General features: G+C 39.2%; 1 protein-coding gene across 6 annotated transcripts in view; it reads right to left on the minus strand.

The window, feature by feature from the left end:
- Nalcn (sodium leak channel, non-selective) overlaps positions 1-27,281 on the minus strand; it is a 303,181-nt gene that overhangs the window by 209,958 nt on the left and 65,942 nt on the right. For all 6 annotated transcript variants that reach the window (XM_060391666.1, XM_060391663.1, XM_060391664.1 and 3 more), the window contains exons 8-10: positions 9,620-9,762; positions 9,394-9,498; positions 2,110-2,196 (exon numbers count right to left, since the gene is read on the minus strand). In XM_060391666.1, the coding sequence (XP_060247649.1) occupies positions 2,110-2,196; positions 9,394-9,498; positions 9,620-9,762 (335 nt within the window). The remainder of the gene's footprint in view (positions 1-2,109; positions 2,197-9,393; positions 9,499-9,619; positions 9,763-27,281) is intronic.

Consider the following 27,281-nt stretch of genomic DNA (forward strand, 5'->3'; position numbering starts at 1 on the left):
CAGCCTAAAGCAATGTATTCTATGCCTAAAAGAGCAAAATTGGCAATTTAGAGCAATGCACTCCTCCAAACATTTGCAATACCTGAAGAAGAAAAATATTTCAGCCTAAGTATTTTATATCCATCAGACCAAACTTAAAGAAAATACAAGCTGAAGAGATGAGTAACCAACAAAGAAATTGTAAGAAAAAAAGCTATAAATAATGAAACAGTACCATCGACAACACAAAAAAGCACCAAAACAAACTATACAATTGCAACTAACACATCTTTCAATAATTACTTTATTACCAGCATCAAATCTCCAAATTAATGAGACAGAAAAAAAGAAAAATACAAAGTATAACTGAATCTAAGAGCTGGTTCTTTGAGAAAATAAACAAGACAGACAGACTCTTGACACAACTAACAAAAGGAAATGAACAGAATCAGAAACTAACAGGGAAACATTATGAGAGACACCAAAGATGTTCAGTCTATCACAAGGGATTTGAGCATTTATAGACTTGAGAAACCAGTGTCCATGTGAGCTTGTGGTGTACCCAACCCCACTGACACTAAAAGGTGATTGTAACTGTATTTTCTTTAAGCAGAGCACCTGTGTCAATTTCAATTTCCATGACCAAATTCTTGAACTTAATGTGTCTCACATTTTGTGACCTATTCTAAAATTACATTTCCTCTCAGTTGACCTTCATTTTGCAAGTTTTCTGGTGATTTTCTTCTGAGAACTTGTGTGGTAGGACACCAGCCTCTGGGTAATGTGCCAGAACCAGAATGAAGCCGTAGTGATTGTATAAGCGAATGAGACAGGTGCATAGAAAGAAACAAAAGAGAAAAGTCATGTGTCTCAGAAGAAGAGAAAGGTACAGAATATACAGTGACTTGGGATGCCAGATCCTACTTGTAAAAGTTACATGCTTTGAACATCACAACAAAACAATTCTCATCTGAAACAGATGTTCATATAGTTTTCTCAGATTATGTGGTGGGAATGGTTGCTGAATGCTAGAGGCAGCTTTACCTCAAAGAGAAGAAAACCCGGTTGTAAGGATTGGTTTGCCCAGGCCCCTAATGTCCCTTTTCTCCAGCCTTCCTGCGCTCATACTACAAAGTGCAGGTTAGGAGGGGAACCCTAACTTGTGACCAGTGCCAGGGAAGGGAAGGCAGAAAGACAAAGTCATTTCAGGTTGGACAGGGGAGGTGCTTCATGGGCTACAGGACTTTCATTTATTTATTCTTAGTTTAAAAGTTGCTATATTAGTGATGCCGGTACAATCAAACTAGGTTAGAAGAAAACCACAAAATAATATTTAATATTTACATTATTTATTTGGGAATAATAAACTTAACCTCCATTATTTAAAACATAGAAACAAGTAAATGTGCAAAAAAGTGAAGAGGCAACATAAAAAACTGGAAAAAATATTATATCAGAAAATAACAATTTCTAAATATAAATTGTAAACAGTCTTAGAAAACATTTTCAGAAGGACTAACATGGCAACAAAGCTGATGACTGATTAGATACCGTCGGAATGATTTTGCTTGTGTGCCTTCATTCATCAAGTTTATTAAATAACTGATTGCTGGTTAGTTTTTTGTCAACTTGACAGAAGTAAGGGCCATCTTGGAAGAGGGAACCTCACCTAAGAAAATGCTTCCATCAGATTGGCCAATAGACAAGTTGTGTGCATTTTCTTGATTAATAATTGTCGTGGCTGGAACCCAGCCCACTGGAGGTGGTGCTGCCTGGATCTTGGAAGATTTAAGAAAATACACTGAATGAGACATGAGCAGCGAGTCAATAAGCAGCATTTCCCCATGGTCTCTGCTTCCGTTCCTGCCGACTGTGACTTGTATATGTGAGCCAAATAAGCCCGTTCCTACCCAAATTGCTTTTGGTGGAGGTATTTATCACAGCAATGGAAAACAGAGTAGCACTGCTAGACATTTAACTAGGTCCTGAATACAAGGTAGAATAAAACATTGGCTCTCCCCTCTTGAAAGATCATGGAAACTCTAGAGCTTGGAGCCTATGAATTTCTTTGGGTAAAATAAAAGTCAAAGATCCATGCTGAATAATTTTTAAGAATGTATCGTGCTGTACCTGTAGGCAGGCTGGGGCGCGTCCCTGGGGCTTGTTGACATCCACAGCTACCAGCTGCCAACCGCCGGTAGCGTCTTCATGGAACATCTTTAAGACAAAGAGATGAGTCAGGGATATTAAGCATGGAACACGGAGAGCTCCAGTTCTGACTGCAGCTTTCTATGTGTTTAAATACGACTGAAAATCTATCTTCTTAATGATATATATTTGGGTCATGAATCATTTCAGTTACACTCATGTTAATACTGAAAACAAACGAATAATTAATCTCTCATGAGCAATGATAATAGCTTTCATTTATTGAACAAACATTGTTATATGCCATGCAGTTTCTGCCTTACATAAATTTTGCATATGTAGCCTTACAAATATCCTTTATACAAAAAATACTTTAGTATTTTAGCTGGTTATAGTAATCATCAGTTTTTATCCATGCAAGAAATACATTTAGAATTCTTAAGCATTATGTCTTGTCTGCTGAGTATATGTAAAAAGATTTTTAAAATAGTTGGTATTTTTCCTTGAGTGAACTAGAAAACACTCTCATGTCAAATAATATCAGCAGTTTACCGTCAACGCAGGGAATGAGACGGGCAGCTTTTCAATGGTAGGGGACCAGAGGGTGCTTAGCTGACTTTATGCACTTATTTTAACTAGGTCACAATTAATTTGCTCAACAGAAAGTTAATTCGTGTGTTTACAAAGGGAACATATAATTTATATTGCTCTGGAAGTCTTAGATGAGATAAAATTCAAGATGCTATTGGCCCACCTGAAACCTGATAACCTTGTGGTGCGGCCCATAAGTTCTCATCCATCAACATTATATCCAGTTGGAAGACACTTCCCACTTACCTTGTTCCCCAGGAGTGTGTATGTGTGTGTGTGCGTGTGTGTGTGCGTGTGCGTTGTGTTTATGGTTTTAATGGCATAAAGTATAAATAAAGTTTTTCTAAATAAAGCCTTTAATCATAATAATTTACTGTTTTGTTTCTGCCCAAAGTCTCTTTTTATAAACATAAACATTTAATTACTACCATTACTCGTGATTTATGTTGGTCCTACCTCCTGTTGTAAAGGGTAATCATTAATGGAAATCTGAGTGACATAGTACATAGGCTCTATAATGCTTTCAAATTGTAGCCAGAGAGATTATAAATCATTTTCAGGAAGAAAAATTTTCTCTGTATCATGATTTAGACAATGGGAAATAAGAACCTCTCCTCACAGGCCATGTAATATTACTTAATATTAAAATATATATTTAATACTATATTTAAACAATAGGTGTTCATTTGCAAAGATTCTTTGACCAAAGATATGATTACAAATAGTGAGTCCCAACTGTGTACTTACAGAAGTTAATTTCTCCTTAGGAAAAAAACTTAAAAGTTATTCTTGGTGGCAGAACCAATAACCACCTACACGAATGGGCTCATTATGAGAATATAGACATATATGGAAAAAAAAGCTCATTAAAGTGGGCTTTAAAGACCCTGTCATGATTCTGGAATTTTTTAAGGGCAAATGTCAAAGCCTATGCTCTCAGTCACTGGCTAAGAACTTTCTGTGATCCTTCCTATACTGTCTTGTCAGGCACAAAGCACCCCTGGGGCTAATATTTCCTTTTATTGGTGGAAAAATAATTTTCTCTGTTAAATTATTTTTCCAGCAGACCAAAATCAAATGGATCAATTTAATTGTCAGCAAAATAGTTCTCTGAAGAATAGTTCCCTTGTGTATAAAATAAATTTACAGAATTGCAAACAAGCCCCGCTTTCGTTAGCTCTCACATCATACAATATTTAGATCGGCTGATATGATTTTTGTAGTTCCTTGAGGTTGGAACAGAGCTGGCTAGCAGATATGAGAATCCCAAGGACTAAGATCTCTGGGGAAATGATGGGTGGGACAGCAGTCATTCTTTGTCTGTCTTCCAATATCTGGGCATTTTATGAGGTCACTAAGCCTCCAACAGGACAGGCTTCTATCCTTTCCTGCAGCTCATATTGACCATAGCTCACAGGATGTAAGCACAGCCTTCTTGTTCTTCCCGTGTTTCTTTTCTGCTGGCCTGTATACAGATCTGAGAGTTACAGCTACAGGAGGTATTGTATATGTAACTGTGGGAAGGGAAACTGTAAAGTGGAACAGAAAGGTGATAGTGGGTGGGCAAGCCCAACCCAACTGATCTCCTTCAACTTTATCCATAAAGGACACAATCTACATTATCTAAGATATATATATTGTGCATTTGGCATACACAGTGGAATATACACTGTTGGTTCCCATGTTTTAACCATGCGACTTTTGTATCTAGTTATATTTCTAAAATGTTTATTACTAAGCACCTAGAGATGTGTATGAGATATGAAAAAGAATTAACCAATATCCAAAGAGATAACCACTAGTGACGTTTTAAACTTCCAGGAACTTAACATGTCTGTGCATGCATGCACATATGCATACCCACACCTGCACATGTACATACACAAATGAGATCTTTTTGTACTAGCAGGTTGTCCATAGATTCTCATGCCAATAAAGTTCAACTTAGTACAGTATAATCCCTAATATAGTATCAATGTTTAGAATTTGTTTGGCGTCCTGAAAATTGAACCCAGGGTTTTGCCCATACTGACAAGGACTCAATCACTGAACTTCATCCACAGCCCTTTGATTTTTTTTCTATACCCTCCAAAACATCCTCAAATACAATCCTTTGATTACTGTCTAAAGTCTGAGGGCAAATTCATAGACACGGATCTCTTTGATTAAACAGTATGCATGCTTTAAAGCCTTTGGTAGGTACTGCTTGCCTGTCTTTTGGACGAGATGTTCCAATTACACTTGTTAAATATCTGGGAAGGACCTTGTCATCCAGCAGTAGGTGCTGCCTTCTTCAGAACAGCGATGTGGGCGTGGGACTAGAGCCTAGAGGACACATCCACAGTGGCCAGCAACAGCTAACTAAAGGAGGAAGCGCCTCTCATTGAGTAAAAGAATGGGCAACCTGAATGGAGGCTGATGTTTCCTACAATTAGAGAAGATTCTTACATTGTCCATCTTTGTGATTTTAAAATCTGCAATGGATAATGTTGCTGTGGGAATCAGTAAGACAGTTCGTAAAGTCACTCTATTCCGCGCCACAGCTGATATGTTTCAATATTTCAAGAAGATGGTATCAGTTAGTGTGTGTGGGGGGGTTATCCATCATAAGATAACGGACACCCGTGAACACTCTCCTTTTAGTACAAGCATTTGGGAAAGCATGAGGACTCCAGCCCAGTGAAATAGCTCAGGCTTGTACATTTGAAATGTTAGAATTTTGTAATGGGCAGCCTGGTTTACAAACCAGTTAAGAATTCTATTTTCTCTATGGACAAAATATTATCCCAGCCATCAGGTTACCCCTTGAGGTGAGGTAAGAAAAATAATATTATTGTTAGGGGGAATTCTGAAAAAGTGATTAAGGCATGGAAGCAGGGGCTAAGACTCATAGCCAAACTTTGGGCAGAGTGCAGGGAATCTTATGAAAGAAGGGGGAGATAGAAAGACCTTGAGCTCCACAAGGAGATTAACGGAGCCAAAAAGTAAAACTATAAATAAATAAATAGATAGATAGAGAAAAAACCTGAGCCCTAACCAAGGACAATGCCTAAAACCCCTGCTCAAATGTAGCTCATAGACTCAGTCTCCAAGTGGGGTCCCTCATCTCAGAACAAAGTAGAAAAAAGTCAGCAAAAGAATACATTTACTGAGTCACTATTGCAAAGCTTAATTTTCAGTCCTGCGTTCCTGCGGTAAATGCTTCATCCCCTCCCCAACACTTTTCACTGGAAGGACCCACTCTTGCATCATCCCGAGACAGTCCTTCTCTTACGGCATCCCTTCACTATCTTCTCACACATCTGAGTTATATCTATTCATGAAGAAACTGCCAGCTTTTGGGACACTGAGAATTTTTTTCTCTCAAGTTGATCATTAGGTTATGCATAAGTTTCTTTTCTTTTGGGTGAATCAGTTCTTTCCATCTTTCCTCATGTGTCTTTCATTTAGGTCTCTTTGCTTTTCTTGCTGAGCACCACATGTTCTCAGAGAGTTTGATTTAGGCAAATTCTGAGGATGTTGACAGGAAGGCAAGAAAAGAATGACTCAAAATCATCCTTTTACTTGCATCAACTCTACCCTTATCCATCTTCTAGCTTTTTAAAGAATAATAATTCAGATTGTGTTTGTCAGCAAAAGTGCTCAGTTCGGGTGAAAGACTCAAGGATACTGTTCTCTTCACATGGCACAATGCTTATTTGCCAGAACTTCAAAAGGACATCACTGGGCCACCACTCCTTATGAAAGGAGATGCATGGCCTGCCTCCTCTGTGTCCTCTCCTGGTACTTGTCAGTGTGGCCTTGGGCTTTGATGGGTTTTTCAGTTCTATTCTGGACTAAGCGGGATCATCTCCTCTCTAGCATGTGCCAGTCTAGGAAAGAGATGGCAGATATGTAAAGCGAGGTAGGTGTTTGCTGTCCTAGCTCATGTCTGCACATATTAACATGCAGTGTTAGGGCCACATCCTGAAAAAGAGAAAATGGGAAATTCTATTGAGGACAAGGTATATTTTGAAACTGGAATTTGAACCTCTTGCTCTGTTCACCAGCTCATTTCTGAGTGTGTGACAACAGTTATCCATACCGAGAACTCTGCCGGATGCAGGCACTGCCCCCAGCACTGCTCAGACAGGTACCTGATTAGGAATCTGAAAGGATCACCTCTCATCTGCCTTTATTTTCCTGTTGCACACCACAGCATTCTTCACACAAACGTTTGCAAGAAATATTTCATTAATTTGTTTCTATGTGGATTCTCAGACATTTGTATCTTAGGGTGGCCTCGAACTTCAGATTCTTCTGCCTCTGCCTCCTTCAGCAAACACTACCTACACGCACCACCAGAACCCAGCTCTCAGAGACACTGGGTAGTGACCACTTAAACAAACAAACAACAACAAAAAATTGTTTTGATATTTTAAAGAAAAAAAATTATCACAGATTCTGTTTTGCCTCTGAAATATCAGGGCCAATTCCCAGTGAACTGCCTGTATCTAAAGGTCTACTTTATCCTCAGAATGTACATGTGTGTATCCAAGTCTATACACATGTGTACATTTCCACCCACATGCAGGACATAGGAAGCTCAGATTCCTAGAGGCATGGCCAAGTCCAATATTCTCAGTCCTTTTTAGCTCATTGGCAAAAAAACAAAACAAAACAAAACAAAAAAAACAACAACAAAAACATTGAACATGAATTTCCCACATAATAGATAAAGGCAAAAAAAAATTATGTCCAAAAAGCTGTGTACCATATAGTAATCATCATGATTTTATCACTATTTAGTCAGAATTAGACACTTGTGATTTAGTGCTTTAAACCAGTGAAAGAGCAGCCCAGGCTCTGAGTTTGGTCAGATTTTTACAATGCAGCAGTCATGGCAAATGTTCTGTCTCCCTTCTGTACACACAAAAGCTTCTGAGTCCTATTGCAAGCGGTGACTGAGGGTAGGCGGAGCCTGAGGCCTGTTGCTAGGCTGCCTAAGCGGTGTTTTTCCAAGAGGCAGCCTGCAGGAGCTCTGGTTGCTTAGCAACCGGGTCCTCAGCCATACCATTTTCCTTAAGGAAGGTGTCTCACAGCTCTCTGCGTGATTACCTCTGCTGAGCACCCAGACTCATTCCCTCTTGAAATCCTGACTTATGCCTCCACATTAAGTGCAATTTTGCATCAAAATAATTTTTTATATGACTTTGTTCAAAAATTTAACATTGTCTCTTCTCTTGTAACTGCTAGCTGGTTTGGTGCTTTACTTTTCCAGTTGTGATTTTATCTGTCAGATTTACCTACTAAGCAAAAATTTTAGGTACATGTTAGGCCTTCACCTGGGAACACTGCATGTAAGAGCTGCATTCACAGCTTTATGCGCCATTTACATCTCAATGTCTGTCACGGAGAACATGCCTGTCAAGAGGCTGGCCCCAGGAAGGGCCTGAAACCCTGATACACCTCACAGTAGGCTAACCGGCTAGACAAAAAATAGATCTTCCTGGGTTGGTTCCTTGAAAGTGCCACAACGTGGCATCTGTGACATAACCTATGCAGCATATTAATTTCTTTACATGCACGTTTGAAATAATTTTGACATGGTTTCCCTTTTAACAAAGGCTTAGGGTAATTGTGATATCTATGTCATCATAAATGTCAGCTTCTTATTTTTAATGACGCTTGAACATTGTATTGCTAAAAGTTTAATCAAAAGGTTTTCAAAATAAAATTTTCACGTTGAGCTTTCCATAGAGACCTTTCCACCAACTGATAGATATAAGCACTTGCAAACTTATTTTTCATTATTTAATCCCCAAATAATTGTTATAAAATTGAATAGTTTCTTTTTTAATTTTGGATTTTCTTTTTCTCTCCTTCTGTTCATTCTAGAAGATATGTGAGTCTGTCCTTCCTATTTCTAAGCAGCAAAATGTGAAAACAAAAATAAGTAAGTAAACAACAGGATTTCGGAATGTCTCATGTATAGTTGAATGCTCTGTTGCTTTTGTATGTCTCAGGCTCTAGCTTCTTGGGAGAAGCAACGCACAGTGAATGTAGATGACTTTTCAAGAACCACAGCCCTGCTGTGGGGACTGAGGGTGTTCTTTATAGTTCCTTGATTGGTTTGTTCTGAGTTAAATAGTTCCAACACCAACACTTCGAATCCTCTCTATAATGACCACTGGAGAGGCTTGAGTTCACACTAACAAAGGTTCACAGAGAAGCAAATTTTCCGTTGTTGTATTTACTCAGGGAGCCTTTGAGGACTTGTGGTCTTGGTATCAAATCAAAGGTCCATAGTAAGCACAGTTGGCAACTTTAGTTTTGTCTTGTAACCATCAATGGCACTTTTAAACAATTAGATGACTTTCACCACAGCCCAGCAAAGGTCTGGGGTGATTACTCTGTCTTTGGACCTGTTCATTTGTATTTGTAATCTACTCTCCCACTGCTCCATATTGCAGCAATGAACATTCTGCTTATACAAAACAATGCAGCTATGGCATTCATGTGTCTGAATGGAAGAAGACTATGAGAATCTTGGCCTCATCACATCTGTGTTTGGAGGAAGGAGAGTAAACATGAAGGAACACAAGTGTTCAAGCAGCATTCCCTGGGGCTTCACAGCTATGAGCATGGGATGTACCTGAGGCCGAATGGACTGTTATCATCCAGTTAAAGCCATACCTGAGTGGTGGCAGTGGAAGTTGTGCTGCTCCGAGTCCCCCACATTTGCTGAAATTGTACTCTGATTTCTGCAAACGTCTCGATGATGACAGCAATAAATACATTCTGCAAGGAAATGACAAACACTGGCGATGAAGCAGCCTGTTGATCAATAAAACTAAAATGAAATAAAAAACCTGCCAAGAATCACAGAATACATAATCTCTGAACACGGTCTTTCTAGTACCTTTACAAGCCAGGCAAGGAAGAAAATCAGTGTGATGAAGTAGAAGTAGGAGCGCCAGCGTGGGAAACTGTCGATCGCTCTGTACATGAGGAAAACCCAGCCTTCCTGAGACGAAGCCTCATAGACCGTGAATATGCTCGTGCCTGTGAGGACAGGACAGCAGATGGAACCACACTGTTCAGACAACCAATAGTTATTCATGCTATTGTCTCTATAGCAGAAGTTCCTCTAAGAGGGATGAAGTTTATGTGTAGCATTTTGTGTTCTTAGGATTTGGTAAAGTTGTATCTGACTGCAAGCCATGGTGATTTTAGTATCACTAACAACAGCACAGTTTTGTGTCTTTACATGTTTAAGGCATTCAGAACATGGGAAATGAAACAAATGTTTAAATGGGTAGAGGATACTTTGAAAATTGTGTGGCATGGAACCTCAGTGCTTGAGGCTTGGTACTTTACAGATGTTAGAAACACCTGTCATAACTTTAATAAGGATGAAATGAGAAGTCACTTTCTCCCTGGGGGACTTAACTACCTTAGTTTCCAGTGATTATTGGTGGAACTCGCCTCAAGACTCATGATGCAGGACTATAAATTATCCTATAGCACCTTGAAGACTTAGGAACTAGCATATTTCTGAACAGACTTCTGGTAATGACAATGAAGTTTATAATACCTGGTTAGCTATAGAACACCTGGTTTAGAGAACATGGGTATGTTTTATTCTGTAAATACGATGAGATGCTTTATAGACACTAAAGCATGTCTATTCAAGCAGTCATATTCAAGGATTCATAATGATAGTTTGGAGAAATGGTATTCACCCATCTCTCTGGAACAAGTTTCTGGATGTCTAATTGACAGCATCATTCCTTTTAACTCAATGACCACTGCGTGCACCATTTCTTTTCCTGTGGGGATTAACTGGCAATTTCTGAAAAGCCTTGATAATGGAGTATGATGAGTTCTAAGACACTTTAGGCACTACCACCATCAACACAGAATAGAAACATCCTGTTCAATAATAACACTTTGTGAGAAAACATAAAGTCTGCAGTGTACTTAAAGTTGTCTGTAAAATGAGTATGATGTGTACCCTCATAAGACTGATCGGTAAATGACTCCTAAGTTCAACCTTCATGAAGGACTTAAATTATTGTGGAATATAATCACTAGTCACCAGTGAACATTCTATTTATAAGAAACAATGCAGGTATGGTATTCATGTGTCTGAATGGCCAAACTAAGAAGTCTGTAAGAATCTTGGACTCATCACATCTCTGTATGGAGGAAGAAGGGTGAACATGAAGGAACACAAGTGTTCAGAAGAAACGCAGGGATGTCAGGTGGAAAGTCACTGCAAATGTAGACTGTGAGAGATAGAAGCATGAAAGAAAAGCAGAGAGAAGGGAAGAGGAGTCCTATCTGGTGAATTTTCACTACAAATCACTTTATGTATAATATTATTTGTGCAGAATGTCACTTGCTTTATGTACTACCTCTATTTTTAAGTGCAGTTTTTAGATTTATTTTGACAGATATTTAATTGCCTTGCATAAAATGGCACTGCATTTTAATATACATTTATAACATATGACAATAAAGTGAGGGTAATTCTCATTCAGATGAGCTTTCTTTTAGCTGTTTAAGATAGAAAATTAATTGTTGGCTGGCAGATATGGGTACTAGAGGCAGAAACCTGATGAGTTCCATGTCTGGAACCAGTGTAAAAAAGGCTTATATAGAGCCGGGCCTCTGTAATTCCAGAATGCTTGTGAGATGGAAGGAGAGGCAGAATTTCCCAGAAGCTGCAGGACCAGCTAGCCTGAAACACATAGTTTAGTGACAGAAACAGGAAAGTTACTGTCTCAAAGCAAGGTAGATGGAGAAAACTGTCTCCCAAAGCTGCCCTTTGTCCCCCATGTTTGTGCTGTGGTATGTATCATCACACACACACACACACACACACACACACACACACACACACACACACCTGTTTTCAGCCGTAGCTATCAGTAAGCTATTGAACATAAGCAGTTTCTCCTAGTGGGTTGCACACATCTGTTATTCCCAGGGTGCTTTTTCCTACACTTCGAAGAGGCTGATTTTGTATCTGCCACACACAATTGTGAATATGAGGTATACAGCTTCCATCTTAAGACTATAGTTTTACTTTGGTGAGTTATTACCGTATAGTTGGCTTTACGTGTTTAGCTAAGGGGTCTCTGTCTTGTTAGGTGGGAATGTGGGACGTGGTGACAAGGGCAAATCTCAACTCCTGAGCATCTGCTGGAGAGAAGGAAATCGAAGTCCACCATTTACGGAATATCTTGACCCGGAACAGTGATAAGACCAGAACCTGAACTCACTTATCAGGCCACATACCTGTAATGCCATGTTCTAGCTTTTCCTGTTTGAGATTAGACTGTAAGAGACGAATTTCAACTGTTATCTTTATTTGAACAAACTATTTTTTTATGAATGACTGTGGGTAAGTTTATAATATATCAAAGAACTTGTACAGGATGGCTTTCTCACACACACAAAAGCTAAGAACTGAGCAGCACAGAGAATAAAAACCAGCAGAAAACAGTCACTACAGCACCAGCTCATACTCTGACACATGCACTTTTGCCTGCTTTACACTTAATACAAAGGACAATTTTCATATAACCAATTTACATCCATTATTTCCCCCTGGTTATTGAAGGGAAACAGAAAAGTGGCTGCAGAAATCCATTAGGAACCACTATTAAAGTTTAACAGCTTTACCCATGGTACATTATTTGGTAAGATGGGAATTGTCAACATAAAATTCTCATCCCTTCCCCCCATGTCCCTGCTCAAGTCTGTATTACATCTACAGGGAAGATGCTATTTGGAATTAAGGGCAATACAGTGTGTGCAGCATGTAATTTTGATGCTTTCACTCCACTTTCCCTAATTCAGCAAAGGGAAAAGAAGGAGTCAGTAATAACCCACCGTGCAGCTCATAAAGCAGGTGTGGGGATAAAATGGAAAACTGAAAATATATGAAAAGACTGCGGAGGATGGGGCTGCTTTAAAAACTGCTCCCACCCTCTGCATCATCAGCTCCTGTGGCTCTGAGGGTGTCCCAGCAGGTTGTGGGGGAAATGAAGAGAGCTCTCTACACTGCTTTTTACCCTTTGGTGACTGGCTTTGCAAACACACGGCGAGAAAAGCACTCCAGAAAGATTTTCAGGGGTTGAGCAGAATTTAAAATGGGTACAAGTGAAATGTAGGATCTTGTTTTCCATGGCTGGTGGTGGCTGGCCCTGGGGAAGAGGCCATAGCTGTGCCCTGACACCTGGGCCCTACTGTCTGTCCTTTGCTCCTTCCTCTGGCTTCTCATAAGCATAGTCCCCTGCTATCCAAGGGACTCCACTCCCACTTTGTCTCCACTCCACGAACGCTAAAGTGACAGTCCCCAGAACCCCCAAAGAGATGTAATTCTCTCAGGCAGTACTATGACCCCCCTGATGTTAAAACTCATTCCTTTTTGTTCTGGGCATTAAGAAGTTCTGAGGAAACGTCAATAAACTGAGCAATAATGATATTGTCTGTGTGTGTGTGTATGTGTGTACATGTATATGTGTATGTATCTGTGTGTGTATGTATGTGTGCATGTATGTGTGTGTACATGTATATGCATGTGTATGTGTGTGTACATGTATATGCGTATGTATCTGTGTGTGTGTACATGTATATGTGTATGTATCTGTATGTGTGTACATGTATATGTGTATGTATCTGTGTGTACATGTATATGCGTATGTATGTGTGTGTACATGTATATGTGTGTGTGTGTACATGTATATGCGTATGTATGTGTGTATGTGTGTGTACATGTATATGCGTATGTATCTGTGTGTACATGTATATGTGTATGTATGTGTGTGTACATGTATATGTGTGTGTGTGTACATGTATATGCGTATGTATGTGTGTGTGTATGTATATGCGTATGTATCTGTGTGTACGTGTGTGTACATGTATATGCGTATGTATCTGTGTGTACATGTATATGTGTATGTATGTGTGGACATGTATATGTGTATGTGTCTGTGTATGTGTGTGTACATGTATATGTGTATGTATGTGTGGACATGTATATGTGTATGTGTCTGTGTATCTGTGTGTACATGTATATGTGTATGTATGTGTGGACATGTATATGTGTATGTGTCTGTGTATGTGTGTGTACATGTATATGTGTATGTATGTGTGGACATGTATATGTGTATGTGTCTGTGTATGTGTGTGTACATGTATATGTGTATGTATCTGTGTGGACATGCAGATGTGTATGTGTGGACATGTAGATGTGTATGTGTGGACATGTAGATGTGTATGTATCTGTGTGTGTGTTTACACATACATGCATGCGTAGGGAGGCCAGAGATCAAGCCTGAGGGTTGTTTCCCACAACCATCACCCTTGGGTTTGCTGACTTTTTGTTTGTTTAGATAGTCCCTCACCGGCTGGGTCTAGCACAGAGCCGAGGCTAGTTGGCCAGTGAGCCCCAGAGGTCTGCCTGTGTCTGTCTCCCCAGCACTGCCATGCCTGACTTTTCACACCTGTCCTTGTGCCTTCTACACTTTATGGACTGAGCTGTCACCTCAAGCCCTTGATCACGTAGGTCTTCAAAGATATAAAAACGTTTCTCAATATTTAGTTTTTGAAAGAAAAATAACTGCTTGCTTAATGTGATTATTTCACAGGTAATTTAGAAGAGAATGATCTTATAGTTGACTGAGTGTGATTCTTAAAAGTAACTTAAATTATGTGCAAACATAATGTTCAAAGCCCATGCGTCACACTAAGGAAACATGGAAAACACTGATACTTAGAAATTATTTTCTTTAGATATACTACATTGTATTGTTTGGTCAACTTTCATTATCAAAGTATTATTTCTTGCTAAATAGCCACATTTTTATTAAATGAATAACGACTCTATGGTAGTGCCGGGAAATAATGCATTCTTCTGTGTAGAATAATAAAGCATGTTCCCAAACCACTCTGCCACTCCAGACCCTTCAGGCACAAACTGAGGTTGTGTGAGAAACAACATTTCAATAGTCATGTTTGGATTGTCATCTCCAATTCCACTCACTCTTTTTGTTCTTTCCCACCAATGCTTTGAGATCATCACAAGAAGGACCGAAATCTACATGTCGATGGTAAGCAGAGACCTTGGAGCTTCCTATAGGTGCCTGTGTTAGACTGAGCACAGTATGTTTTTGTAGCTTAGGTTTAGTCACGTTTGATTATCTTTGGTGTTGTGTTGTGTGCATTGCTTTCCTGTCTTAGTTATTTATACACATATATTATTTATTTATCTATTGTGTGTGTGTGTGTGTGTGTGTGTGTGGCACAGCAGGTTTCTCGGAATTGAAACATTTTCTCCAGGAGTAGTAGAAAGCTGTTGAGACTCAGGAGGTGAACAGAACTTTACCCATCTGGGAGAGCAGGATGTGCGAGGCCCCGCCCCGCTTTGTAGGAGTGGCCAACTACTGGGGAAGCTGCCATCCCTGCTGTCAGGAAAAGTCTTCGGACATGTCAGACTGCCGAGCTGCCTTGTGCAAGAGCACTGGGGCACGTGTCCTGTGCTGGGTGGCTTTGAACGGTGCAGCCACTTGTGAGCGGTCTGTGCTCCCGCAGGCGACCCTCACCTACGCTCCTGTGGGTGGCCGCAGTAGAAACTTCCTAGCTCCCTGAGTTGGACTTTGGTGTAGTTACTAGTTTGTCATCATGTGTTCCCTTTCTGGGGTTAGGAGATATGGTGTGCTACTGTGAGTGTGCTCACGTGTGTATGCATGTGCATGTGTGTATGTGTGCGTGTGTGTTGTGTGTTGTTGGTGTTTGTATTATTGCTGTTGTTGTGTGTATTATTGTTGTGTTCTATATTGTTATTGTGTGTGTATTGTTGTTGTGTTGTATGTTGTTCTGTCTGTGCTGTATGTGTATTGTTGTGTGTGTTGTTGTATTTTTGTTCTGTGTGTTGCTGTGTTGTGTATTGTTGTGTTGTGTGTGTTTGTTGTTGTGTGTGTTGTGTTATGTTGTATGTTGTTCTGTGTGTGTTGTGTGTGTGTTGTTGTGTTGTGTTGTATGTTCTGTGTGTTGTATGCGTATTGTTGTGTTGTATTTTTGTTGCGTGCGTTGTTGTGTTGTGTAGTGTTGTGAGTTGTGTGTATTTTTGTTGTGTGTGTTGTGTTGTGTGTTGTTGTTGATGATGATGTATGCATGTATGCACATTTGTTTATGTGGAGGTTCATACATCTTTGCAAAGGTTTGCATACGCCACATACTGATGCTGGGCATCTTCTTACAAAGCTTTTCAACTAATGCTGACTATATTCACTTTCAGGAAATAAGCACCTTGACACAGGAATTAGCAAGAAGGCCCATCTTAAATTGCAGAAATTTATTGAACAATATATGAGCTAAAATTGGTTTATTTGGGATGATGTCACCTTTTGAATTTTCTAATGAATACTTTATCTGAACAAGAGAAACCTTCATGAACAGTGTGTTCTATTTCTTGAAATCATGTTTAATTTTTCTAATGTGTATTCTGCAAATAATTAGCTCAATTATCTTCTGTGCGGTGTAACCCCATAATGATAATTATCTTTAACACAACTATTCTGCATACTCAACTACCAAGTACTATGCACTCAGCTTGAAAACTAGCACTTGGGCGTCAACACAACAAAGCAAGCTGATGCAAAATAAGATATATCTTATCCATTGCTCCTGAACCTGGAACAAACATAAAAGGACTTATTGGCTCCAAACACTTTAAAAGGTATTCAAAGTGGCTGGCTCCCTAGCTAGCAGTGAGGAGCACCTGTTGCTCTTCCAGAGGACCTGAGATCAGTTCCCTAGCACCTGCATGGTGGCTTACAGCTACCTGTAACTCCAGTTCTAGGGGACCAACATCCTCTTCTGGTATCAGCGGCTACCTGCATGCATATGGTACACATATGTACAATCAATCAATCTTTAAAATATACTCATAAATCTAATGCTTCTGAAGTATGCTTAGTTTTTTTTCATGATGGCACAACTATGTCTCATTATTGAAAATAATAAATCTCCTGAAACTAGTGAGTATGGAGAATTAAAATTCTGCAATAAAATCAGTTTATAGGGAAATGAAGCTGTATGTTTACATATTTTTCTAAGTTAAAATCTCACAGGTAATAACATTTGTTAGTTGGAATATATTCCTTCAGAGTAGAATCTGACTAAACCTCCCCATTTTGAGTAGAAAATATCCCTAAAAGGGAGGAGTGAGATCTTTAGTGGTTTTATTCACACATGGAAAAGAAGTGTTGACACGGCTGAATGCTGACGTTGGCAGGGAAGCTTGGGTATTAAATTAGAACCATTCCGGGGAGGTCACAGCCACATGACAGTGCAAACACTTCCCGCTTTCTGTGCCTGGGTACTTTCCAGGGAGACTGCGTGCTTCCTCGGGTGGGGTGCAGAGTACCCCTTGCCTCTGTTTGCCTTTGAGGAGCAGTGGCTTCAGATCAAAGACACCTCTTGGGATTTATTTTCTGACTTAATGAGCCCACACTCACCACAAGTCATGTTCTGTTCCTCTTTCTAACACTCCAAGTGGCCATGATTCCTATCCATCTGATGTTGGACCAACCAGGTCACCATGCTGGCCTTGAAATTCTCAGATTCCTCTGGGCAGTCGTGACGCTGCCGGCTAAGCCATTATAACCACCACACTAAACCATTATACATTAGAAGCTTCTGTTTTCCCAAAGGGCAAGCAGAACTGATGGTGCCAGGAGCACGACCACTTTTGGTGCTTTAGCTTTGCCACCAATCATTGAAAAGTTTATTAGGAACTGGTCAAAAGAGACCCAGACAAAGAAGCCAGGGTGGCAGTTCTGATGTATGAATTTCACTGCAAATTCAAGTATTAGAACTGGGCATTTGAACACCTTAGATTAAAACAAGAGCTTTAAGTTAGAGCGTGAAGTCACAGCCCTCTGCTCACACCAGTCAGCGCAGGGATTAAGAAAGGCCTCACAGCACCACAGCCGACCTGTGGTAAGATTCTGGCTAACCCCAAGCTGCAGCCTTAGCGGTGTTAGCAAGTCATTTGTTGGTTCTCTCCACTCATAATGTTACTCTGTGCACCTCAACGTGTGTTTCTGCTAGGTTTTCTCACAAACTATTTGACAACACTACGTACAAAACAATTACGTAGAGCAGGAGTAAAAGAGAATGAAAACCTGACTCATTCAAGGAGTTTTTGTTTGTTTTGTCTTTTGAACTGTATAGCCCTGGCTGTCCCAGAACTCATTCTGTAGACCAGGCTGGCCTCAGACTTACAGAGATCTGCCTGCCTCTGCCTCTCAAGAGCTGGGATCACAGGTATTGCCAACACTGCCCAGCCTCATTCAAAATATTTTCCTCAAGTGCCTCAAGTATTATACTGTACCAAAGCAAATAAATTCTGAGCCACAGAGCTCTGGGCAACCGTGGTCTTGCCTCTTACTTTTTGAATGAGGTGTCTTTCTATATTCTCCTTAGGCATGATAGCAAGACTATTACACCACACCAGAGACAATCTGGCAAGGTAGCTGGCAAGCTACCTTCTTATCAAGTGTGTATGCTGGGGACCCCAAAGAACCGTCAGGTATTTGAGAGTGGCTGATGAGAAGACATGAACTTTCTATTACTGCTCAAGACAAGAGAAAATTGTAAAAATATCTCTCCCAGAAATGCTAGTTAAGTCCAACAGAGAGAAATGTGTCTGACAGATAAAGCACTTATTCAAAGCTTTAATTATTTTATTATTTTTTATTTAATTAGTTATCCAGCAGGTATAGCTTGTTATTCTTCTCCATCAGTCACTGTAGGCTTTTCAGGAGTCTTTTTGGAGAGTGTGTGTGTGTGTGTGTGTGTGTGTGTGTGTGGTACCTTATAAATCACTTTTTAAATCAGTTGCTTGAGCTGTAACAACCACTGTTTAAAAATACAAGAAAATGTTTGCAGTAGTTTAAAGAAAAAATAGTAATATTAATTTCTGATGTACTGACAGAGATATTCTAATGAACCTCCATAACAAAGTCTTTCAATGAAATTAGCACCTCAGTTTTCATCTCTTTCGGAGGAAATGTAGCCAAATGTTTGTGCAAAGCTGCTGTTTGCTCATTGCTTTCCGTTCCTGCCTTCTTAATACCGATGGATGTTTAGCAATTACAAATAAGCCCCTCGTGTGGCAGGTGCGTGTCCTAATTCTGTTAGGCTTAAATGCATTGCTGCTGCTGCATGGGCACGTATCAAACACCCCGAAAAATTAGTCAAGTTTATAAAGGGACAAAGGGAATTTCTCTGTGCATATTGTGGAAAAGCTCTTTCATGTGGCACTTGATATTTCTAGGGAACAGCTTGTTTGGGCTGTCTTTGCTCTGAACTTCACAGCCAGAGAATTCCCTTAGTTTTTATCTTGAGTCATAAAGAGGTTCATGAATGTATGAAAGAAAACAACCCACCTATACCTCAGGATAGGAGACCAATAGTAGTCTGGGCTCCATTCAATACCATCAAACCAGGGCAATTCCTGAGCTCCCTAAGACTTTCTGAAGGATACCAACAGAAAGCCATCTTAGAAAATGCTTTGATTCTGTATTGATAGCCTGAAAGTTCATTCTCACCAGTCTCTTATTTTGAAACGAGGCAACTGTGGCTCAATGAAGCTGAGCCACATCCCTAGGTTGGCCCAGGAGCAAGCCTGCATGCTTGTTACAATGATTCATGCCTGCTTTCACAGACATGCCTGTCTTGCTCTGCCATGAATGCCTGAAGCTTCTGAGTTTCCTGGCTTGGTTTTGAGGAATTTGAACAAATTCCTGTCTGGTACATTTTGAGAAAACAAAATTCTGCTTTGAAAAGTAGACAGATCAGGCCAAGGAGAGGCAAAAGGGAGGAAGGGGAAATTCCTCTCTGTGCTTTTGGACCAGGGTCCAGCAGTTATTTTGTTTCTGATGGATTAACATTTCTCTGCCCCCTATTCTTCTGTGTTCCCCAGATCACTAACAAGACAGTGTGAAAAGTTTCAGTTATCTTCTGAATTTTTATCAACTCTTCAAATTTAAAAACTAAAAACAACAAGATTTTTCTTTTATCAATGTCTTAGATGAGTCAAAACAACATAAAATTCAAAACTAATTCTTATTTAGTTTTTAGATAGAACTTCTGGAAATTCAGTAGCAACAACTAGAATTTTGGTCATTGTATCATGTTTTGTGATACAAGTACAGTTATTTAAGAGGTAGAATATTAAAGAACATTTTATAAAAGTAAATTGGTTGTGACTTTAATAAAATGGCTATTTTGGGGAACATACTTGTAACTGATTTTTGTCATGTTTTAAAAAGGTAAAGCTAGGAAAGATATTTGCTGTGTATCCCTCAAGACTTGTTTATCTCTTATTCATTGGCATATATGGCAGTTCAGATTGATACATATACATACACACACATAGATACATATATATCCTATTTAGGAATGGTTGCCTTTATACAAATTTCTTCCTGAAATGGATAGTTTCAGAACCATGTACAGAAATTATTTCCCCTAAGCAGTTTCACTTCTAGCAGCTGGAGAGAGCAACAGCACAGACTGGGAAAGTATGCTAGAGGATGGTATGGGTGCCACACAAGCTGAGTTCCTGGGGCAGAGCATCTCTATTGCCCAGACCAGCAGATCTCAGCTACTGCAGAGACTGATAGTCTAAATAACTGTGGTTCAGTCCTCTCCAGTGACTGACCCCCATGAAGATGCCAGTGTGGAGAGATCAAAAGTGCTAGCTGAAAACTAGTGTACTCTTATTTTAAAAACCTCACATAAATACATGGATCTGAATCAATAGTTCTGAGAAAGATAACAAGGCCAAATTCACAATGGCTTTCTGCAAAACAGTTCACTTTTCTTACCAAAAAAAAAAAAAAAAAAAAAAAATTCTATTAATCTTGCTGTAAGTTATCAGCAAGCCTAACCACAGAAATTCATATTCCATATGAATTCTTAACCCAAAGATGGTTTCTTACCATAGATCTGAAATAACAATGCAATATCACAACTTAATGTCATCTAAAGACTCACTTAAGATTCTTGCAATGGACAAAAGAGGGACACCTTAAACATGAGAACATTAGTTTTTAAAGATAACATTTTAGCTTCTTAGCTAATGAACTTATCACTTCTTAACATGAAGTGATAAATTATTTTTCAATAAAAGTTATAGTTTGTCTCATATCAAGGCTCTAAAAAGCTTGCCCAAGAAGTGTTATTTCTAACTGATAAAGTGTTAACTTATAAATGAAGTAGTGCGAATAATACATATTCAGACAAACAGGCAGTCAGACACAAGTACACACCTGTTTTTACATACAATATCCAAAAGTACCAAAGTAAAACAAAGCCACAGGAATTCAGGTATTTGGAAGGACCCTCAAGCCTGCAGCGTGTTGTTCTAGGCAAGGAAATATGAGAGATATTTAGTTCTGGGACAGGATGTGTTCTGACAAACCACTGCAGTACTTTGAACTCACACCCGCAGTCATAAATGTGGAGGGAAGCCTTCAGTCCATAGCTGAGCACAACATGCCCACTTCCGCTAACCGGCCAGTCTGTGCTTCTTTGTCCATTTTCAGAGGATTTCTGAAAGGGCTGATCTTCATTTTAAGTAATAATGCTCTGCTTAAGTGTTACTCAGAATCTGAAGCTTTTGACAAAAACATATATGTATATATATATATTAATATATATATATTTTTTGAGACAGGATTTCTCGGTGTAGCCCTGGCTGTCCTGGATTCACTTTGTAGACCAGGCTGGCCTTGAACTCACAGAGATCCGCCTGCCTTTGCCTCCCTGAGTGTTCGTATCATAGGCATGTGTCACCACACCTGCTAGTTTTTGAAAATTTGAGCATTTTATTTTTGTAGGAAATACCCTCCTCTCAGCTGTCTCAAGCTTTGTATTTTGGCAAAACAAAGTGTCACAGAGCGATTGATATATCAAAGTATATAACGTTTAAAACGTGCCATTTTTATTATCCAATGATGATTTTTCTTTTAAATAAAGCCTGAAATCAAATACAAAGAAGTAATTTTATACAGACTGAGCTGGTTGTATTTATATATTTAGAATGCATATATATATATATATACATATATATATAATTAATATGACAATTAAAAAACAGAGGTCTTGAATTTGAGAGAGAGGGTTCATGGAAAGGACTGAAGGGGAAACAAGTGGGGGGAAATGATGTCATTATATTTTAATTTCAAAAAATATTTTAAAAAGTAAATGAGGAAAAATGTACCCACAGTAGCATTTTTTAATGTATGCTATGATCTAACATTTTATTAAACTGAGGTCTGTATTCTTTCCCTTCAACAAGTACTTCAAAAAATTACCAGTACTTAATCATTGAGGCAAACAATTGGGGTGATTTTTCCCTTTTTGCGTGCGTGCACACACACACACACACACACACACACACACACACTGTCTCTCACACACACACACACACACACACACTGTCTCTCACACACACACAGGTACACTCACACTCATATTCACATACACTATCATCATCCATCAGTGAATTTCTCAAAAGAGGCAGGCACAGTCACTCATAATTCCGCCTCTGAGATCCTCCCTCATGTTTTGGTCTGAGCCAACACTGTCTCTCTCATAGTAGGATAATGATGGCATCTCCTACTTGGTGGTTTCAGGCATGACTTTTGGTGACAGTGCTTTCTTTGTGGCATGCAGATGGTTTTTGACCAATGTTCTCTCTGCTCTACTGGAAATGGCTCCTGTGCCAACCCAGAGTTAAAGATAAGGCCAGGCTTTCCCCTGTCCTGTAAGGCTCTCCTTGGTGGGCCCCTTGCTGCCTTCATGAGTCACGTTCTGTCTTCCCTCCTTGCTTCCTCCAGGTGCTCCTCTTCGTGTTAGGAGCAGTACTGGGCACGGCATCCGTGTCCAGGCGCTTCGCTCTGCATGTTGTGTTACACACTCTCCCTCCAGAGACCCACGTGGTTCGCCCCTCTGCAGTCACTGCACTTTTCATTAAAGGAAGAATCCATGGCTGTCTATAATCTCTATTGTCAACTTTCCAGGGTTTAGAATCACCTGGTAAATGCAAAGCCTGTAAATACATTTCCAGAGAGCTACACTCCATGAAAGCAATAATTGTTGTCTATGTTTTCTTTTTTTTTTTTGCTAATGTGAACAAATACCCAACACATAATAGAATGTGTCCATAATAAATCATTGCTGAAAAAGAAATTAAAAAATTCTCACATAGTTTATTATGTGAGGAAACTGACAGAAAATTAGAAAAGAAATACATCCTCAAATACGGTAAATGAAATAAAGTCAGCCCATCAGAAGGCAGTATATGGAGTGTGCAAAAAAAAAAAGTCACATTAGTCACTAGAAAGCTTTCACAACCCGGAAACAGCAAACAAACACAAGAATGTGAACTTTTGGGGCAAGGGCAAGACAATGCGGAACAGGTGGCGTCTGCTAGTGTGACAGGTGGCGTCTGCAGTTTGCAGCCTGCACAGTTCCATCATCTCGAATGCTCCAGTTGCTTGTGAAAACTCAAACATATGACGGTATAGTGTGCTAGTACCTCTCATTCCCAGCTGTGACCAGCAGAAACCCAGGGACCACTGAGGTCTCTGTTCTCTCTATTTCAACAAACACAAGGGGGGCATGATCCTGAAGGGGGACATAAGCACAGCTTCCATTCCGCTATCTGTAAGATCACACAGGCTGTCTACAGTTAAGGCATTAGCTGAAAGTACACCCACTAGTCATGGAAACTTCCCAGGGCGTGTGCAGAACAATGTGTCGGGGGATAAAAACTAAGGGTACACCAAGGCCCCCTTATCAGAGCCCTGAGGATGTACTGTGCCAAAGGGGAGGAAAGCTTTACTAATAAAGAGAGTAAGAAGGAATGACGCTATCTTTGATGCCTGAAACAATCCAAAACCAAGGAAAAATTTTCTCTAATGTATTTGTTTAAATTACTTTATTACCATTAAGTTAAGTATCATAATTCTCAAGAAAAATTGATGAAAACAAGAAATTGGTTCACAAAATTATTAAACTAGCAAGAAGACAGTGTGGCTTTGGGTTTGAGAAAGAAAAAAAAAAGTCAAAACATAAAATAATCCTGATATTATGTAAGGAAACTGACAGAGTCCAGATTCTATGCATACTTTCTAGAAAGTGTAGAAATTGCCAAAAGCAGACCAATTATCCTTGAAAAGACTTCGGTTCCAATCTGAATTATTCTCCTTTGGAAGATGCTTATTAAAGGATATTTTGATGGATGGATGGACAGACTGACTATTGATAACATTGTTAGAAGAAGAGGGGATCTTGTAGGATTTACATAATTTCAACAAGATCTTTGAGAGCATATCCTTTACAAAACATGGTACTCTTTCCTGAGTAACAACGGGCCTAGGTGTCTGTGCCGCTGCATAGTTTTATCTGGATAGATTTCTACACGGAAACTGAGCAGCCTTACAAGGCGACCGACAGAGGAAGACAATGCAGCCACACCTGATGAGACCTAATTGACTAGAATCAGAAGGAAGGGAAAGAAGACCTCCCCTATCAGTGGACTTGGGGAGGGACATGCATGCATAAGGGGGAGGAAGGGAGGGATCTGGGAGGGGAGGAGAGAGGGAACTACAGGGGGGATACAATGTGAATAAAGTGTAATTAATAAAGAATTAAAAAATAAGTCTAAACATGAACAAACATTAGGATAATATTGTGAAATGCTATACAATACTATGCTATTTTCTTCTTTTTTGAAGTTTAAAGTAATTATTAGCTCCTTTATTTGGATGGTTTTATTAAAAATTTTTAGTCTGTTACCAAAAAATACCTTTTCTTTTTTATTATTATTTATTACAATTTATTCACTTTTTATCCCAGCTGTAGCTCCCTCCCTCATCTCCTCCCAGTTCTACTCCTCCTGTCTCTTCTCCCCCTATGCCCCTCCCCTAGTCCACTGATAGGGTCGGTCCTGCTCCCCTTGTATCTGACTCTAGCTATCAGGTCTCATCAGGACTGGCTGCATTGTCTTCCTCTGTGGCCTGGCAAGGCTGCACCCCCCACCCCCCAGAGGGAGGTGATCAAAGAGCCAGCCATGGAGCTCATGTCAGAGAAAACCTCTGTTCCCCTTACTAAGTAACCCACTTGGAGAATGAGCTGCATACGGTCTGTATCTGAGCAGGGGTTCTATGTTATCTCCATGCATAGTCCTTGGTTGAAGTATAGACCATACATAGAGAGAACATAGAACCCTGCTCAGATGAAGCCCATAGACAGTTCAGTCCCCATGTGGGTTCCCAGCAAGGGGAGAAGAGAAAGTTCCTTACATGAACTTGGTTGCCTGCTCCTTGATCACTTCCTCCTAGTGGGGCAACCTAGCCAGCCCACAGAGGAAGAGGAACCAGGCAGTCCTAATGGGACCTGATGGGCTAGGCTCAGACAGAAGGGGAGGAGGATTTTCCCTATCAGTGGGCTAGGGTAGAGGGATAGGGGAGGAAGAGGGAGGGAGGGTGTGATTGGGAGGAGATGAAAGAGGGGGCTACAATCAGGATACAAAATGAATAAATTGTAAATAATAATGATAATATTAATAATAAAGTTTAAAAACTAAAAATAAATGTGACACCATAAAACAGGGAAACTGTCCTAATTTAAATGTGCATACAACCCACAAGCATAAACTCTCTCAAAAGTCCAACATTAACTTAATTTTTAGAATTGATATTATTGACAATGAATTAACAATATAGTTATTAACAACTAATAACAAATGACCCGAGGATAGTGTTTCTTACGTACAGTAAGTACAGAGACAGGGCAGCATGAACTGAAAAACTGGTGCTGCTTAAGAAGGGAAACTAAATAAACCCTTCCTGGGTTCATGCTCAGGTGCTCAGGTTTTGTTTTTATTTAACATGCTCCTGGCCTATTCCAAGTCCCGAAATCTCCCATGAAATTAACATGCCATGCTGTGTGTGTGAGGTAATGCAGAACTGAAACTACCCAACACTCAAGTCACAGTTGCTCTGTCACTACATGAAAGAAGAAATAAAAAACTGTCTCATCAGGGGATTGCGTGTGTCAGGAACCACACATTAGAAGTGATTTTTTTTTTCATTTAAAAAATTATTTTTATTAATTCTTTGAGAATTTCATATAATGTTTTTTTTTCAATAAGGTAGTTATTAGAATTCTTGTATATTTTGCTTAAGGTGCAAAATGCTACCAGTCACTGCTCTTCAAATAAAAAGCAATTATGCCCCTCCTCTTTGTCTCTTACACACCAATAGATAATAGTCACGTTTGTCACATGGATTAGAAAGCAGATTAAATTTTGTACTATACTATCTCTCTAAATTCATATCATTTTTAATCTAATCAAATTGAATTCATTACCTTAGGATCTAAAAACAGGTACCCAGACATTTCATTTAAATCATCAAGAAAATCACTTTTGGCAGCAAAACCTTCTAATATTTCATATTTATTCTTTATCTTTAGGAAATAATGGTATTGGCTACTGCATCTAGTTGGAAAGAAATATTAGTGTTTCTCAAAATTACCTATTTATGCCAAATATTACATATTTATTTTCAAATAACATCTTATTTCCACACTCATCTTTCCTAATGTCTATCATTATCTGAGTGCCAGTAAAGAAACATGTTCACTCTCCATAAGTTCAAATACCAGATTTTTCCTGGATGAATCTCTTAGCAAGCTGTCAGTCCTGTGATTTCCAGGAAAAAATATACTAGTTTATACCTGTGCCCCTGAACATCTTTTATTGTGTCACATACATACAAGAGGAAAAATGTGTTCAGACTATATTCCCCCGTTTCTAATGTCTTAAAATAGAACTGAGTGATTGTACAATGATTGTGATTCTGTGTATTACCTTAGAGTACATTGACAAAAATTGTTTCATAGTTACAGGCACACAAGTAAGGTAATTTTGAATACTAAATATAATGTTTTTGGTGGAATCCTGTAATTTTAAAGGCCCAAATACCTATTATTTAAAATGCTTATTTTAAATAAAATAATCTAAGCCTACCTTGCATATTAGGCTTTGATTTTCCTAGACAATCATAGCTACTTTTTTGAATTACAAACCTTTCAAGGCATTTTCTCCTTTTAGCCTCCATTTGTGGCTTTTCTCAATATGGTAACTATTTTTGAGGAGATGTTTAATACTTTGTTATAGCTTGAAAGTGTTTCACCTAGTATTTAGAATTTCTCTGGATTATAAAGTTTATTTCCATTTGTTTTATTATATAAACCAAAATATTTCAAAGGAAACATTATTTTGTCATAAATAACAATGTTTGAAATGTGGACAACCTATGTAAATGAGAATCCAGAAGGTTGGCTTGTGACCCTCAAACTTAACTGAAGATGCTATGGCAGTGAGGAAATTCAGTATTTGACTTGGTGCCCTCGTTTGGTATCGGCTCCAACACCTATCTACACATTAAAAGTGACCACAATTATACTGCTGTAGAACAAAACTC

Source organism: Meriones unguiculatus, chromosome 9, assembly GCF_030254825.1.
Source record: "Meriones unguiculatus strain TT.TT164.6M chromosome 9, Bangor_MerUng_6.1, whole genome shotgun sequence".
NCBI lineage: Eukaryota > Metazoa > Chordata > Mammalia > Rodentia > Muridae > Meriones > Meriones unguiculatus.